At 41.0% G+C, this 16,329-nt stretch overlaps 2 protein-coding genes across 2 annotated transcripts in view; both read right to left on the bottom strand.

The window, feature by feature from the left end:
- The window catches only part of LOC110987221 (inactive tyrosine-protein kinase transmembrane receptor ROR1-like), a 90,560-nt gene extending 78,108 nt beyond the window's left edge, over positions 1 to 12,452 (bottom strand). Inside the window, exon 1 of the mRNA XM_022249767.2 lies at positions 11,928 to 12,452. Within this exon, the coding sequence (XP_022105459.1) occupies positions 11,928 to 12,018 (91 nt within the window). The 5' untranslated portion in view covers positions 12,019 to 12,452. The remainder of the gene's footprint in view (positions 1 to 11,927) is intronic.
- Positions 12,453 to 13,537: 1,085 nt separating this feature from the next.
- Positions 13,538 to 16,273, bottom strand: LOC110987256 (F-box/LRR-repeat protein 12-like). Its single transcript, XM_022249836.2, has 2 exons — positions 16,061 to 16,273; positions 13,538 to 15,450 (listed from the first exon to the last, which is right to left on the bottom strand). The coding sequence occupies exons 1-2, from the start codon at positions 16,150 to 16,152 to the stop codon at positions 14,589 to 14,591; spliced, it is 954 nt and encodes a 317-aa protein (XP_022105528.1). The 5' UTR covers positions 16,153 to 16,273; the 3' UTR covers positions 13,538 to 14,588.
- Positions 16,274 to 16,329: the final 56 nt, after the last annotated feature.

The raw sequence follows: 16,329 nt of genomic DNA, 5'->3' as shown, positions 1-16,329 counted from the left end.
TCTCAATTATTCTCCACACTGTACCTTGATTTCAAGGGCAAATTCTTGTGTGATGTGCATGCCAGCACCTTCAAGCGTGAAATGTCCGTAATGTTCCTAGGGGCTGCACAATTACGAAAATCGATGTTCTTCCAGACCCCGACCAACAGGAGAGAATGGACGAGAAACATGTCCACCTTGCACCCATGTGCACTGACATTTAATAGACACTCCTTTTCTGCCTGATTTACTTTGCAAATTTGAGACATGTTAATGCAGAGCATTTGGCCCCCACCTTTCGGACTAAACTCAATAGAGTCTTCCGGAAAATGATTCATCCAAGGTGACAGCTCGGAAGTCATTCGCAAGTCTTCTGATTTCTGACAAGTTTCTAGTCATTTGAAATGCCAAGTGGCACAGCAAACTGCTTTACATTTCTTGTACCAGTAAGTGGCTGGAAATCCAGCTTTTTGGCAAATTTGGCAAAACCAATTCTTCATTCACTTCAGAAAACATTTTAAAGGTAAACTGTTCAGAACTGTTTAAAACATGGTAAAAATTCTTAACTACCGGTATTCCAAAAGAGCAGCAGGCTTGAAAATACGCAATGAGGAGCACGAGGCCTCCGCTCAAAACTAAGGTGTGAAAGTGTCCTTGGAGTCAAACAAGTACATGTACAGGAATGCACAATGAGTACATGTAGGCTCTTCTTTAGGAAACTGACAGATCAGCGTTTCTGTTTCCACAATACATTCAAAACCTAATTCGGTAATATCGGTTTCAGAGATTTTTGGTACCTTCAAGTTATGCCACTGTTGCAGGACATTTGGAAAGAGACACAATTCTACCAAAAATAACTTTTCGGGCTGTCTACAAGAAGTGACTAGCCTCTTATTTCTGGATTTCATAATCCACAAGAGTCTTCGGATCGGGTGTTTTGAGGGAAGGCCATTTCATGAAATACAAACACCGGTAGTTATAAATAAAACAAAGAACAACGATTCTTGCATGAAAACTGGCAGTTACACACGAACGCATGATTGTCAAAATGAACCTGCTAATTAGTGCTATAGGAATAACCGTCACAGCCCAGGTCTTCCTCAATCATCACGAACACTAACAACGCATTATATTTAGAACCTCTTGGGTGTAGGTTGATCTTAAAAAACTTGAGGGCATCCATCTCTTGTGGAATGCGGATAACTTGCTGTCCATCTGATGTGCGATTAATTTAAGTTTCCATCCAATGGGAGCACACATACTTTTTTCTTTCACAGTGCATATACACGTACATGATATACCGCAGTGTTTCCATGTACATGTACATGACATGTACATTGTGCATAAATGATTACACTTCACCTGTACAACAGTTTGAAGTCACTTGGGGTGTAGGAGGCTTCTGGAGAGAAGGCACTCAATGGGCTTAGGTAGTGGTATTATACTAAAAAAAAATCTATTTTATTCTGAAGGGGGTGCAAAAGGGAGGGGGCAAAGTTCATGGGAGGGGGATCAGTCAGGGGATGAGGCAGCTGTGACAGTCATTATGGATAATACATGTTAATGTTGCAAATACACATTTCAGATCACTATTCACCAATGCTTTGCATGTGTACATGTATTTTGTGTGGAGGTTATGCATGTGAGGTGACATGATGGCAAACGCATTATGACAAGCGTAACATGTCTGTGGAGGTGCATGCATTTTTGAATCTGGGTATTTCTACTGGACATTTCATGTACGCAAGAATGTTCAGAGACTTAGAAGGCGCGCACATTTCGGTGCACATCTGTGTAAATTACATGTAAATGCTGACAGTCAAAATCACATGACTGAAAATCCTCCACGAAAGAAATTAGTTTTATACTTGTAAGTAAGTACTCATTTTAATAAAATGTGTACTTTGATGGGGATCCTTGATTGACCTCATCCTAACATATGGACATTGACTGATTTACTGGATAAATGAAATGACACTTTAATGCAGATTAATCATCATTTTTCTGGCTGATTTACAGTAGACTGGTGCTATCTGAAGCAGTGCTCTTCACACAAGCACTTTGCATGGCGAAAAGCTGTTCCAAGCTATGACACTCCCTCCTGAGACCCTCGTGAGAAATGCATGAGAAATTTCTCACATTATCAAAGGCAGATAAGGGTATCTTTTTTTTTCAATTCCAAATACTGGCGAGACACTGTCAGCGCCATAAATCTAGCATGCCCAGTATCCCCCTTGACAGTTCGCAGTATCGTCAACACATGATACATGAATATCATACACGTACGGTTGATGTGCGAATGGTCTGGTTCCTGTAGGCATCGGGCCAGAATCACAGGCAGTCACAGGATGGCCAGGGGCTATATAGAACATTTCATGCATGCATCAGTCAAGACCCTGCATTAGGACGACCTGCCGATTAACTTAAACCCCCCGCTGCTGGCTGGAAACATTTCAAGTGTATGATTGTCCCGAGAGCCTCAAGAATAGACAGGAAGTGGGAGGGCCTAGTACTAATCCTTGGGCAAGATAAAAATGTTCAAGTACAGATTTACTAAAAAGACTACAGCCAGTGCATATTCTTGTGGCACAAGGAAAGTACATTATACATGTACCGCACATCTTCCTGTAGGACCTAAGCTGTCAAGGTTGATCTGATGCAACTCCATCACACAAGAGCCATCTGACAACTTGAACTCACCAAAGCTACACAGTACCTAGCTCAAGGCTTTTACTCACCCTTCCATATCTGCAAAAATGCTGCAAGTTGCATTTTTAAGAATTCATATATATGGTTAGCACCCTATGGATAGCTTTGACTTCAATACACAGCTTTAATATTGAACTAAAGTTGGGGTACTTTTCAGCTTTAAGATTTCATCTATGTACAGTAGCTTAATTACTTCTCCCATAATTTTTTTATATTTCTTGCTGGAAATCCTTTGTGAAATATACAGAGTAGATGACCACAATCCAACAAAAAAGCACAAAAGCCTCGAGCTGGACCAAGAGAGGGCAAAATCTTTTTAGCAACAGAGGCTCCTTGGTCAGAACTGAGCTTCACTTTACAAACATAAAATGCACCCATTACGGTCGTATCGCTACCAACAAAATGAACACTCCCGACCAATATGGCTCTTTCCAACTAACGAGGGGGTGCTGCTGAGCACTCGAGGCAAATAGGGTTGGACCTACATTTAATATGACTTAAATCACAATGGTGGTAAACAATATCCTTCCTCAATCCCACAGTAAGCAAGTGAGAGGTATGGTTCTACAGCACAAGGGCAATGATACAACCAACATTTTAGACATTACTAGTTAAATTAACATTGCAATGAAAAAGCTGATAGAGCAAATTAAGGGAAATACTGACAGTCGATCAACAAGGTAAATACTAGTACATGGACAGAGAGCACAGTCTTCCAAGCATTGAATGATCACCATTTGTTTAAATCTCACAAGCTACATGTAAGTTACCACTCCTAAATATAGATTCTATCAATCTCGTTCCCTGACAACAAATCTCAGCTGGGTTGACTTCTAACACCAATCGTTAGTCACGGGATCGGTAGGATCTCACCGTAATGATTTTTCCTTTTAAGACAACGGAGGGGGTAGCCCACTATATGAACTGCAAAAACGCCTTGGTGTGGAATGCTACACCATACCTCGAAGCAGTAATTTGCAAGTAGACTAGGTTGTATGGCACAACTGAGGGGATCAGACTAAACCGGAGTTTTGCTACAGGGCGTTCATTGATTGAAAGATTTCGATCTCTTCTTTCCTGGGCAGGACTGATTGTCTGTATGAAAATAACTTAGCCACAGATTCAAGCAGGGTCAAGAAAATGGGTGACGGGGAACCAGTTACATGTACCATGGATGTGTCTACGCTCACTGGCAAATGCCACCAAAGCACTTTTTTCTGGAGTCAGTCAAACAATAACAGCAACCTGAGTGCTGAGTGACATAAAAACATACTATTCAAAAAGTTCTATAATTTGCTCAAGACATGCATTGCAACTTGGCCTTAAAAATGATACACGTACATGTATGTGGTTGATCTCCACTTCACTGACAACTTCTTCGAAATTCATCTGATAAATCCCGGTCTGCATCAAGCCATGATGTTGTCCCATTCTGACCTTTGACCCAATGATCTGATTGTTATGTTTGGAAGCTCTGAGGGAGTTGGTTATCGAAGGGAAATGCTGCAAATGTGCCCTTTACCAAAGACTGTAAATTCTTCTGCCAATTTTTAATGAGGATAACTGTCTTAGTTAAATGCAAGTAACATTTAATTTTTTTTCAGATCAACTTAGTGCAAAAGTGTGACATCATTTTGAAATAGAAAGTATAGTGCAAAAGAATGGACTATAGGATACATATATGTACGGTGTTGGTTCACCCACTGGTTCTTGCCCTAATGCCTTTTACACACATACATGTAATTGTGCATGTCACATATTCACCCCAGTACTCTATACTTCGGTCTTTTTTGTTTAAATCTCAGGGCACATCGCCACTTCCATCTCAACACCTTTTGAGGATTCTGCAACAAGTTCTTTTGGTATGACCTTCCATCAACCAATCTCACAACCAAAGTAACTTTCACCACGCACAGAAAATGATGAACTCTTAAAACTATCTGCTCAAACTTCCAGGCGAGGCCAGATCTCAGTGGAAATCAAAGCCAGGACCACAGAAAGTTGTGAAGCCATTGTCAAAATGAATTTTACGCTGGGCTGCTCGTGGACACAGCACACAGTGGAAAATCAACCATGCTTGAAATTTTGGGCCCTCCAGGCATGTAGCTTGCTGAGACAAGGCAAACATTTTCACAGACCAACCTGGGTTAGACCTACCAACCAACTTTTTACTGGCCTGTATCTCTGCTACACTGCGGTGAGACCATTTCCCAGGCTAAACAGCAAAGTCACAGGGGCTTGGGGGCCTGGGAGTAAATGGCAAACAAACTTCACAAATGAGCCACCTCAGTCAGGAAAATGGGATAATTTGGAAGATATTCTATGAGGAAAAGGCAATTGTGACACTGAATGATTGGAGTTTTGGAAAAAAGTTTTTGCTAACCTATACCATGCTTATACAGCAGAGGTTATGAAACTCATCCATCAGAATGTCGTGATTTTCAATATCAACAGTGCGTACAAGAAATGTGCACCACTTTTCACCTGCATGTGTACCTGTATAACATCCAGCCACAAAACTGATGCACATGAATGGTAAATGTGGAACCTCTGTTTTCCAAACTGCAATTAAACTCTACTGTGCTGTAAATAAAAACAGCAATTTTTGGTAGAAAACACCCACAGCAAAAGAAATCTTGTTTATGATTTGTCATCCACAAAGTATCCCGGTGAGCAAAAAGAAGGGTGCATGAAGGAGCATCAACCAAACCCAAACACAGAACTCATTAGTCCTGCATGTACACTGTACATTTACATGTGTAGCATAAATCTAACGGTAATAAAGACATGAACACAACAGGACATTATGCATGCCTCTAACACCTGAATTTAGCTTTCTAGAATATCTTGAAGGTTTGAACATCTCTAAAGGAAAAAAGTCATTAAAACCACTCTAAGCACTCATTGGAATACTTCCTTCCAATTGCTCATGAAGTCACAAAGAAAGATTACAAGCAAACTGATAAAAACCATCGTTCTTTCTGCTGCTGATGAGACACTTTTTGTATGACTGCAGAATGCTGAAAGGACTAAATAAGTGCCCAAGAATTTATTCCTCCAGGTACGTGTGTATATCCTGTCGAAAAAAGTCGTCAACAATTTGATCAATCGTGACATCAGTTGGGCACTGACTTATGGCAGAACAAGGCCAAGGCCAGCCCAGTAATGAGCAAGGGCTCTCTCCTTGAAAAAGTTTCTGACTTGTCAAACGTGTCACTCAGGTCCTAAGACAAATGAGCCCTGAAGTAGACAAACTCGGAGAGGTGATGAGGGGTCAAAATCAGGATCTCTAAAAATCCAACTAGCCGGATCGACCCCATCAATGACCTCCAACAAGCTCAGTTAAGCGGACTCTGTTCCCGGCTATCTCTTGTACACCATTCCTGAACTTGGGGCTTTCAGGCACTGTAGAGGACCCTGGCAGGAGCACTCTTTGGGCCCAGAAAGACAAAAGCGGTATTTTCTTTGACGGGGCGATTATAAACAACATTCCCGGGCTGTCTCCTGTCGGGAGTCATTTTTTGACAAGATAAAAAACTGTTTACACAAAGAGGGTAAATAATCTGAAAATAGTATATGTAAAGTCAGGCAGCATGCAAATTCTGTGTTTCAGACTGTTCACTAAAAAGGGGAAAATGTGTCTAGCTCCTTCAATGATTCACACGAGAAGAAATCTCTTGAAAATCACTGCAGAATGTTGAAGACTACCAAACGACACTACTTGAAAATTGACAAAAACTAGTATCTGACACACAAGCTCAGCATAGATCTTCAATTTTGTTGTCCACGATTTTCTTCCTTACACAAACACTCCAGACGTAAATCACTGTGTCTGGGCTACCACAAGCAAATTTCTCAAGCAAATTTGTTTAGTGTAATTGAATTTCACAGTCGCAAATGCACCACAAGATGGTACCGTCTGCAATTCTCCCCCCCCAAAGCAGACTCAGATCCACGTATGTATATAGATGGAACAATATGAAATCAGGCTCAGAGTACATTCAGATGACAACATTTCTCCAATGATGTGGATCTATCCCAATGACAAAGACAAGATCCTTTGTTAGGCATCCAAGATGACCTTGTAAATTCATTAGCATGGTCCGGCTGGCGCTCCCCCTTTGTCCTCCCCAATCAATTAATGAAAGGGGCGAATTGAAGCCCTCCCCTGGTAATTGTCTTACATTGATTATCTTCTGGCTGGGGAGGATTTAATTAAAGGACCAGTAATACTGAGTGTTAGTGATGGGGAGATTAAGTGATGGTGGATTCCACTCTGCCTTAATGTGTACAAGGAAACAAATGTCAAAAACTCTATGAAGACTTCAACCGTCTACATGGCTTGTAAATTATGCACAGTACGTGTAGTTCAATAGCTGTACAATATATTAATTTATGCAGTTACAATGTACGGGAATAGCAAAAAAATAGATACATATGTACAAGTATGTATACATTTGTTAAAAATAAGTCCATGAATGTTTAAAGGGCAGCTTGCTTCGAATAGTTTTTAGGAAGGCAGCTCTTCTCAAATTTTGTATTAAAAATAACAGAATTTTATCTACCCCAGTACTGTATAAATTGTTCACCGAGGCTAAAAATTTTACTCATTTGAGAGAAGCCTTCTTCCCTTTTTATTTCAACAGCAGAGTTATTTCAGCCGGTTCTGGAGCTGACAGCGGACCCCACTATGTTTATTCATGCCCTCACCTGGACCATGATCCCAGGCCCAAATGGCACACCACTAATGCCGTTCAAGGTAAGCTGTCTCCAGTCCAGTCCTGGGACTGCCCTACACAACCAGGCCTGCGACATGCCCATTGCCTAACGTAGCGGAAGGCATTTCCCATTCAGTGGGCTCCCATCATGAAAGCCCTCCCAAAATTTCCGCCTGCCTGCACCCAAATGGTGGGCGGCCGCTGATTAGCCCAGATAATGGCCAGGAGGAGAAGGGAAAAACAGTTACAAAATAGCGGAAATTAGAAATTGAGTAATATTGATTGGCACGTGCCGGTTTTGGTCTTCACATCAAAAGTATGCTTTGCTCTTCCGACCCTTTCAATTACTGTGGGTAAATTGTTACTTCAAAAGGAAAGTCTGTGATACAACCCTCCTCATCAGAGAGATCAATATTTCAGGGGAAAACACACACCATACATAAAAGCTCTGTACATTGTTGCTCACAGTTACATCAAAGCAGGTTGGTACACATGTATGGTAAGGCCTCTGGAAAACAACATACATGTAGTCCACATCTCAGACTATTCCTAGCGACATCTGTAACATAGCCTGACATTTGATGATCCTGAAAAAATATTAGACTTAAAGTTGATGGCCAAATTTCGCTCTTCTTCTCTGAATGACTGTAATTTACGGCTAGCATCAACTGCCATATTGAAAGAGAAAAAGAAAAAAAGTGGATGAACAGAAAACAACTTAAAGTACATGCACAAATCATTTCCCGGAGCTGAACCACACAGACTTAAGTGACTGTTATTCACAGAGAGTTTCCCTCAAGACATGAAGCAAATCTGTGCTTTAAAATGTTATTGTTCTTCAAGCCAGCAACGTGGCCCAACATTGAGACGCACACAGGAAATGAACCCCTGTAGAGCAAACATATATCTGATTCTCAACTTTCAATCAATCAACTGAACAAATAAAAAACAATTTAATTAAGGTTTACAGCCTCACACCCCCCACCACTCCTCTTCTGACAAAGTCTATGCATGTGGCCTTTGGCAATGCCACAAAATATATAAAAGCAATTAAAAACACAGACCAAATGTTGGCTGGAGAACAAGAAGTTTATGGCTTCCTATGTGAGTAATATGTTGATTGCCTTCAAACTTGGACAATAAACCCGAAAAATTACTTGGCAGGGGGCCTTCGTTGACAAAGAAAAAAGAACACCCACGGGAAAACAGTTCAAAGATAGTCAAATACATCAATAGCGGACTGCCCCAACAGCACACAAAGCTAATGGGGCAATTACAGGCCAAAACTGGACCATAGCAAGGACAGAACGCTTTAATGGAGGGTAGCATCTGACCCAGTGAACAGATTCTGCAGGGAAGAACTGGAACATGTAGGAGCCAAAGTTCTCTGGTTGTTCCTCAAAAAATGAAGGGTAAAAAAACTTTCATGTAAAAGCAATATACACATTTCATCTGCAATATTAAATAACAGTAATGCCTCTTGTATGTGTTCATACCTGCTGGTGCTTTGTTCATTACTACAAACTAAACTTTAGGGCCTCCAACTTTCTAGTTGACTTCAAAGTTATATGCATACAATTGGAATGGTGGCACTGCTGGAGATATGAGAAATGAAATACATGTGCACATGTAGCACCTGCGTTTCTCCTTCTGGTTCACATTTCAAACATTACTGAAGACGCAGCTCAAGTTACAAGAGAGACAAAAAATTGTCCCCTTCAAATGTGTAACATACATGTGTTTGGTTTGACCCTGGGGGCAAAGATTCTTCAACCAAGCGGATTGCCAAAGACAAGGATTCTGAAACACATGCTGCATGAATGTTGTGAATCGTGTTCCGTGCATTTATCAAGGGTGACAACTGGATGAACGACATGTCCAAACCATGTTTTCACTGTAAAGGTGCAAATAGATCACCTAAAGGGGGCGGACAGGTAAGGTGTTCAAATTGAAGAACTACTCCAGCTTGCAATGCTCACACGGGAGAGTCCCCGCATGAGGCAGTACCTGGTAAAAGCTAAGGGTTTGACAGCGTTACAAAAGGCCATCCATCATGACGCTTGCACATCTTGCAACACTCAACAAACCCACCGACCTACCATTGTAACAGTGACACCCTCATAAAAACCACGTTGTTTCCAGGGAACATTATATCAATAACAAGACTGCAGGGAAATCATTCGGACAACAATACAATTGTTCCCGTGGAGTGTCTGCTCAATTTCGTGAGTAAACCTCATGGGACAGTGAGACCAGTGGGAGCCCCCAGCAGGGTGTCTTTGAACCTGGCCGCCGCACAGAATTCCATTCATCCAACGACCCCGGCATGATTGGGATTTTTCTGGCACTTCTGTCTGACTGTACTGTGAGTATCGGTAGGTGGAAAGCACAGCATGGAAACAAATGTCTGACAGTGCTGATCCTATGGAGGACTTTTTCAGCAAGCTAGGAAAAAGTCTGACAGGAAATTGGACTGTCCACTTTGCAAAGCAATCTTTGCTAATACACCATTGCTGCACATCATCACAGAGCAAGGAACAGGCTGCATGTACAACCTCTCTACAAGAAGTCTGCATACATGTATAAATGTAAGGGAAGGAGTCACTGTAGCAAATGGCTGTTTTAGCAGAAATGTTCACTAAGCACCAGAATTTCTGGTGAGCATTTTGTGCCTCATCCCTAACTCTCTTGACAGAATCTAGGTGCACGTTAAGAAACCATCCATTTGAAGTTTAAAAAAACATCAGTCTCCAAGTCCAAACATTGTGCAATGGCATTTCTTTGTGCACGTCAACAAAATCTAATCATCAAATCATTGGTGTTATACTACTGTTGTTTGGTTCCACAGGCCTTAATCCATAGATCACAACAGAAAGTTCTGCAAACTCTAGCTGTTCCAGTAGATTTGACACTTTTAGCAAAGGATTTGTTTCTGTTATTGTTTCTTTAATTCATTTCAAACTTTAAGTAAGCAGACTTGAGCTCTGAATGTCACCACACACATACAACACAAGCGCTTGATCTTGTTCATAAAAACAAATTTTGCTGTTTTGCAGGCATACAAGAACTGGAATAATATACATGTTGGCAAGGGGTAAAGTAAAGAAATGTGTATTTTCATTTCTTAGGTGGTATTTAAAAAAAATTCCCCGAAATTATGCATTCTATGCTGAATCCTGCAAGAGGTGTGACCCATCAATTAAAGTACTTGAGTTGTACATGTATGTACAAGTAACAACTCAGTCACTTAATATGAAAACACAGTGAACTAGCCTGGAACTAATCCAATTTTAATGAGAATCTGTGATGTGACCCACCCACCTGATCAGAAGGTAAGACTGTAACTTCCACCAAGTCTTCCACAAAGACTTGCATTTGGTTCTAACATCTTCTAAATATCCCATGTTTTTATTGCATTTTACTGACTTGCTATTTTTCCAAGGAAACAACCCGCTTTGCCCACCAACTCAAAACATAAAAATCCATTTCCACATCTGTTTTACTGATGGTGTAAATAAAAATAGGCACTTTGGCAGGGGCCACTCTGAGGGCAGGCCACTTTACACACCATGCAAGAGCGAAAAAGACTACAAAAAGTCCAAAAAAACGTTCAACTTTGCCAATGTGATGGATATGCCACAGTGTCACAGATTCATGCTGTTGATTTCATGCCACTTGTGGAACAGCATTAAGTCTATTACCCAGCGTCCCAGCCAGGATTTGATCCGTTTTTAAAGAATGTCCAGAACAATGCAACAAATAGAGATGCTTCTTCAAGACAGTGGCCACATCAAAACACAATCCAGGATATAGGGCTGAGCAAGTCAGAGCCAAGCACCCACACAGGTTTGGCATTATAGGAGATGACAAGTGACACAAGTTAGGCCACACTTAAGCTCACCTTTCCAAGTTTATAATGTACATGTATATACCCCCAGAAGTGTGGGGTCCAAATGTGGGAGCGGGGTGGACATCGGACCCCACAGTTCTGAGGGTATAATGTATGTGTTAGTACAACGTTCATGTCATCTTGCCTGAAGGGCAAAGGATCTGCAATGCCTGTTTTAGGCATGCCACCGTCCCCTACTTTTTAATGTGGAGACCAGTGGTACGTTAATCCAATGGTGAGGCAATGACTAACGCCTTGCATGCCTTGGCACATGATACAGTACACATTTGTATGATGTAGGCACTGTGCAACATCTTTAATCATTTTGTGCAAGGGCGACAAAGCACTCTCGTAACTGAATCCTATGAAGTGTCTGAATTACTTTAGACTACAATTTTGAGTTTGAATTTCAATTTAGATTATGGGTCTGAATTGACAAATAACGTGTCAAGTTAACAGACTGAGCATCAGTATCACTGCAAAACGTCATTCAGGCATTGGCAGTAAGGACACCGACTTCGAATCTTGAAGACTTCATTACCTCCTAAGGCAGATGTCCAACACTTTAAGACGAATTCTATTCAAACATGAATCAACTTACTTTTGAAGATATGTGCGTAGTTTGTACTTACCGTGTGTAGACCACACGCATAACAGGACGACCACCACACAAAACCTCCTGAGCAACGACCTCGTTGCCCCATCGCCGGCCCCACAAAACATGCCGCGTTCGCTGTTAAACGATCCCCGGGCAACGACGGCACACCAGCCCCGTGCAGTCACTTCACAAATCTCGCTTGATGTCCGGGCTCCAGCAGAGCGCCAGGAAAGACCTTGGGCAAGATGGATCTGGAATTCTCAAAGTCCGGAATCACTGAAGGTTCTACCGAATGATTGCACGCCTGTAGTTCCTCTTTTCCTCACACAAGCAGTAATCTCAGTCTCAAGGCCTCTGTGCAAGACATTCAAGTCCCCTCCTGTCGGTAGCTTGACAACAAAGTTGCGATCGACCTAAACTTTCCTGTACTGCGTTATTACACCGCAATTTTCCCCGATCAGATCGGTTGATCAGCTGTATGCTACGCATTCAGCATTCGCAACGTGTGTGCACTTTTGTGTACATACATTATGTACACAGCAATCAGTGTACACACGGCATGCCAAGCTCTTCTCGTCACTGCCAGACATGTGTGTTGTTGATTTGGACACATCCATTACTGTAAGGGTTTTTGGATTTTTATTATAAGCTATAGATTGTAAAACAATGCAGAAAATATAAAAATAGATATTTAATGTGACTTTAAAGAATTTAAGAATTTATAACAAGTGGAATAATGGTATTGTTTTAAATTTTGAAGAATCAAAATAATTTTGTCATTCGAATGTCAAACGTCTTGTAATTCGCCTTACCCTGTATTAATGGAGTAATCTACATCCGGTAAAAAGTCTACATGGTCAGTCGCTTGGTGGCGGTATGTAAAGTTTTCGATGATACAGCAAGTGGTGCATGCCGTACAAAATGGACGTAGTACGTATACATAAAAAAGATCGTACGGCGCCGCGCCGCGATTTTGGTATAAACACCGCTTTATGCTTCCCTTCCTTCGTGTTATCACTATCAGCAGCTGTGCTCGGACGAGAAATAAGACTAGACTGCGACATTTTAGGATACTTAAAATTAATTACCAGGATATTATTGTAAAATATTAAGATGGGAAACTTGATATTTGGTCTATAAGATGAAGAGTGTGAAAATTATTTTATTCAATTTATCTTAAATTTAGAGAAACCAAAATAAATATTGGAAGCTAACAAGATCCAACTTTACAGTGCTCTTGCATTTTGAATGTGAAACACCAAGACCTGAAGGTAGTACATGTTTGTCTAGGTTTGTACATATGAAAAAAAGTAGCTCGGTGGCTTTATTTCATATCCAAACATATATGTTAGCTCAAGCTAACATAAGCTGGAAGCCCTCGTTGTTGCAAATGAAATCCCCCCCCCCAAAAAAGAAAATGTCCAGAACAGGAGAGAAAGATGAGGAACACAGACCAATCCAGTGACAAGAATCAGTTGCCATTAGTACTGCGGTGTCCCCACGCATGTGAACAAAAGAGATGCACAATGGAGCGCACTGGTAACCAACATCACTCGTTCGTCAAGTTTAGGAGTGTGCGCATGAGTGACGAGGGACACCACAGTAATGGCTTCAACAAATCGGTCTATAACTGACAACAGTGGATGCTTCTTATGTACAAAGCAGATATCTATGTATAATTGTTTTATTTATATTTACTATATTCTTATTTTCACTGTCAATATTAATCAATTTCTAAATTTAAATCAGTGTTTAACTTAAGTTATGGAGTTGATCTGAATGTCTGAGACAATGCAAAAACAGCTGAAATGTATATATACTGTAATTCCTATGACAAAGATCATCATAATGCAGTCTCAAAATAGAAATTACATTCAAGATTGCATTAATAGGAATAAATGACACGATTTTTTAAAATACAATTATAATAAACATTGCATCAATCACCTGTAAAAAACTAAAATAAATGCTATTGCTATTATATGACTGGTACATCTATTTAACACAATGTATCACTAAATTATCTTCTTAAAATTACAAAAACAGCAAAAAAGCCTTTTCCTCATGGTGTGAGGTAGTGTGGTGTGAGTGAAATCCCAGCTATGCCCATGGCACATTTCTTACTTAACTGCATGGAATATCTCACATTTAAGTATTTCTTCAATATTATATGTAAAGGCAGAATTATTTTTTTCCATTTGGCAAATATTGATTTTTCTATTTATGAATGGCTTCACATTTCAGAGTTCAGACAATTCAACATCTAGTCCTAAAAAAGTTAAAAGGTTGAATGTCATGTCGAAGAAGTCAATTTGAACTGGTAACACAAATTTCTTTGTAAATTTTGCTCAATGAATGAGCCAGTTTAGTTTGTTTAGTATTTCAAAAGGAAACTTCCAGAACAAGGCATGGACCCGCACTGATAGGACAGACCTCATGTGCATAATGTTACTCCCAAATAACCTTGGCCAAGCTAAATTTTGTGCAGGTTTTGTTGGAATACCAAACATGCCCAATTGTGGACATGGATGATGAACATGTTACAGCATCTAATGGACTATCAAGCAGCGGATTGGTTAAAAACCAAGCAGGAAATGTGATATATGTACATCAAACAAGAACCACGGACAAGTATTTTGCAGTGTTAGATCTTTGACAATAATCCTGGGAAAGACTTTGATTTGGACAAGAGTATCTAGTTGCTTATAATGCGACACTTGACATTTACTCCCGCAATCTGTTCCAAATCAGCTTCTGTGAGACCTTCTGACACGGATATGCACAAGCACTCAAGATTTTTTAGTTTTCCCACCAGTCCAATGAGAGCACCTGCAGTGATCTTCATTGCACTCCCTCTCATGTCAAGGTGTTGTAGATTGGTGAGAGTGGCCAATGATCCTATGCAGAGGTCTGTCAGTGCTTCACAGTCATGTAAGGTTAGGGTCTTCATCTCTTTAAGGTGGCGACAGATGAAATGCATGTCTTCATCCTCAACGTTAGTCTCGGGGATGTGCAGATGCTTCAAGCAGGTGAGATTCTCAGCCATGCTCAGGAAACCCTGGTGCGAGATCCGGTAGCAGTTGGAGAAGTCCAGGCTCTCCAGTTGGCCCCCTCCGGGAAGCGAGGCCAGATGAATGAGGTCTTTGTCGCAGAACCCGGTGCTCCACGACATGCTGAGTACCTGCAGCTGGCCAAAACGGCCCTGGTCCACGGCCGATTGAAACCAGCCAGATGGGGTCGCACACCGCTGAAGTGTCAGGACCTTCAGTGTTGGCGGCAAGTTGCCCGAGTCGATGTTGGTGAGAAGGGCATCCTTAATGTGTAGCTCCTCCAAATTGGGGCACCGCTCGCACAGGTCCTTCAGCACAGCATTAGAGAGGCACTCCGTCTTCTTGATGGAATACATGAAGCCTCGCAGATGGAGGGTCCTGAGGGCATCGGTGAAGTAACAGCGAATGATTTTCCAAGTTGCCTGGAGGTTGACTCGAAAGGGTGTCAGGTCCACATACTTCCATAACTGCTTCTCACGCACAAGATGATACCATGATCGGCAGACTCTAAAAAAATATTATTTGTTAGAAACACAAACAAAAAAAATGATTGAAAGAAATTTATAAATTATAGATGATAATTATAGACAACGATGGTTTTACTCTTTTTCCATGTTTTTAAATTAAAGAATTCCGCTTCTCACAAAAGTGGCCTTCCCTTTAAACTTTTTACATGAAATTGTTACACCCCAACTTTGTCACTGCCAAACTGCCAACTTAGTTTGAGAGCAATGGGCATGGACAAGCAATACATCTAGAAACTAGAATTGTCGAGGGCACACAGACAGATGGGTACCTTTTACGGTTTAGTTTCTAGAAGTAAGTTTGGCAAGCAATAAATGCCGGTACTAGACCAGTAGGCCCATTGTGAAAAATGTCTCAAAATTAAAACATGAGAAAAGAAACACAGAAATTTAACAAAAAATTACGCCTACAATGTAGGCCTGTTCTGAAAAGAAATTAGCAGAAGAGAGGAAATCAGTGGAATGCAGAGACACAAGAAACAGCAGTTTCGTCAACCCCAAGGAAGACTTCCATGGCATGCGCTATACTAGGCACAAGCCTGGGCCCATTTTCAGCTGGAGTTATGCATGCAGGCGCGCCTGCACAGACTCACCTGGCAGCGTTACATTTTTCTTTGACCTCTAAAAATGAGAAGATACGGACCATGACAGCAACTGGCAGTGACTCCATTACAATATTTAACATTTAAGCATTTACAAAGAGAGATGCCTCATGACCCACGGCCCTAGTGCCAGTGGATAAACATTAGATTCGCCTATGACAAGAGGCTATGTACATGTACATGTACTTGGATCTCAACATCGTTCTCAGCAACAGTCGCCACGCATCATGTTCCTATATATCAACACCTGTTAACAAAAC

This window comes from Acanthaster planci, linkage group LG12 (genome assembly GCF_054643075.1).
Source record: "Acanthaster planci isolate LZ-2023a linkage group LG12, COTS_SCS, whole genome shotgun sequence".
NCBI lineage: Eukaryota > Metazoa > Echinodermata > Asteroidea > Valvatida > Acanthasteridae > Acanthaster > Acanthaster planci.
This window is presented reverse-complemented; position numbering and strand designations above follow the sequence as displayed.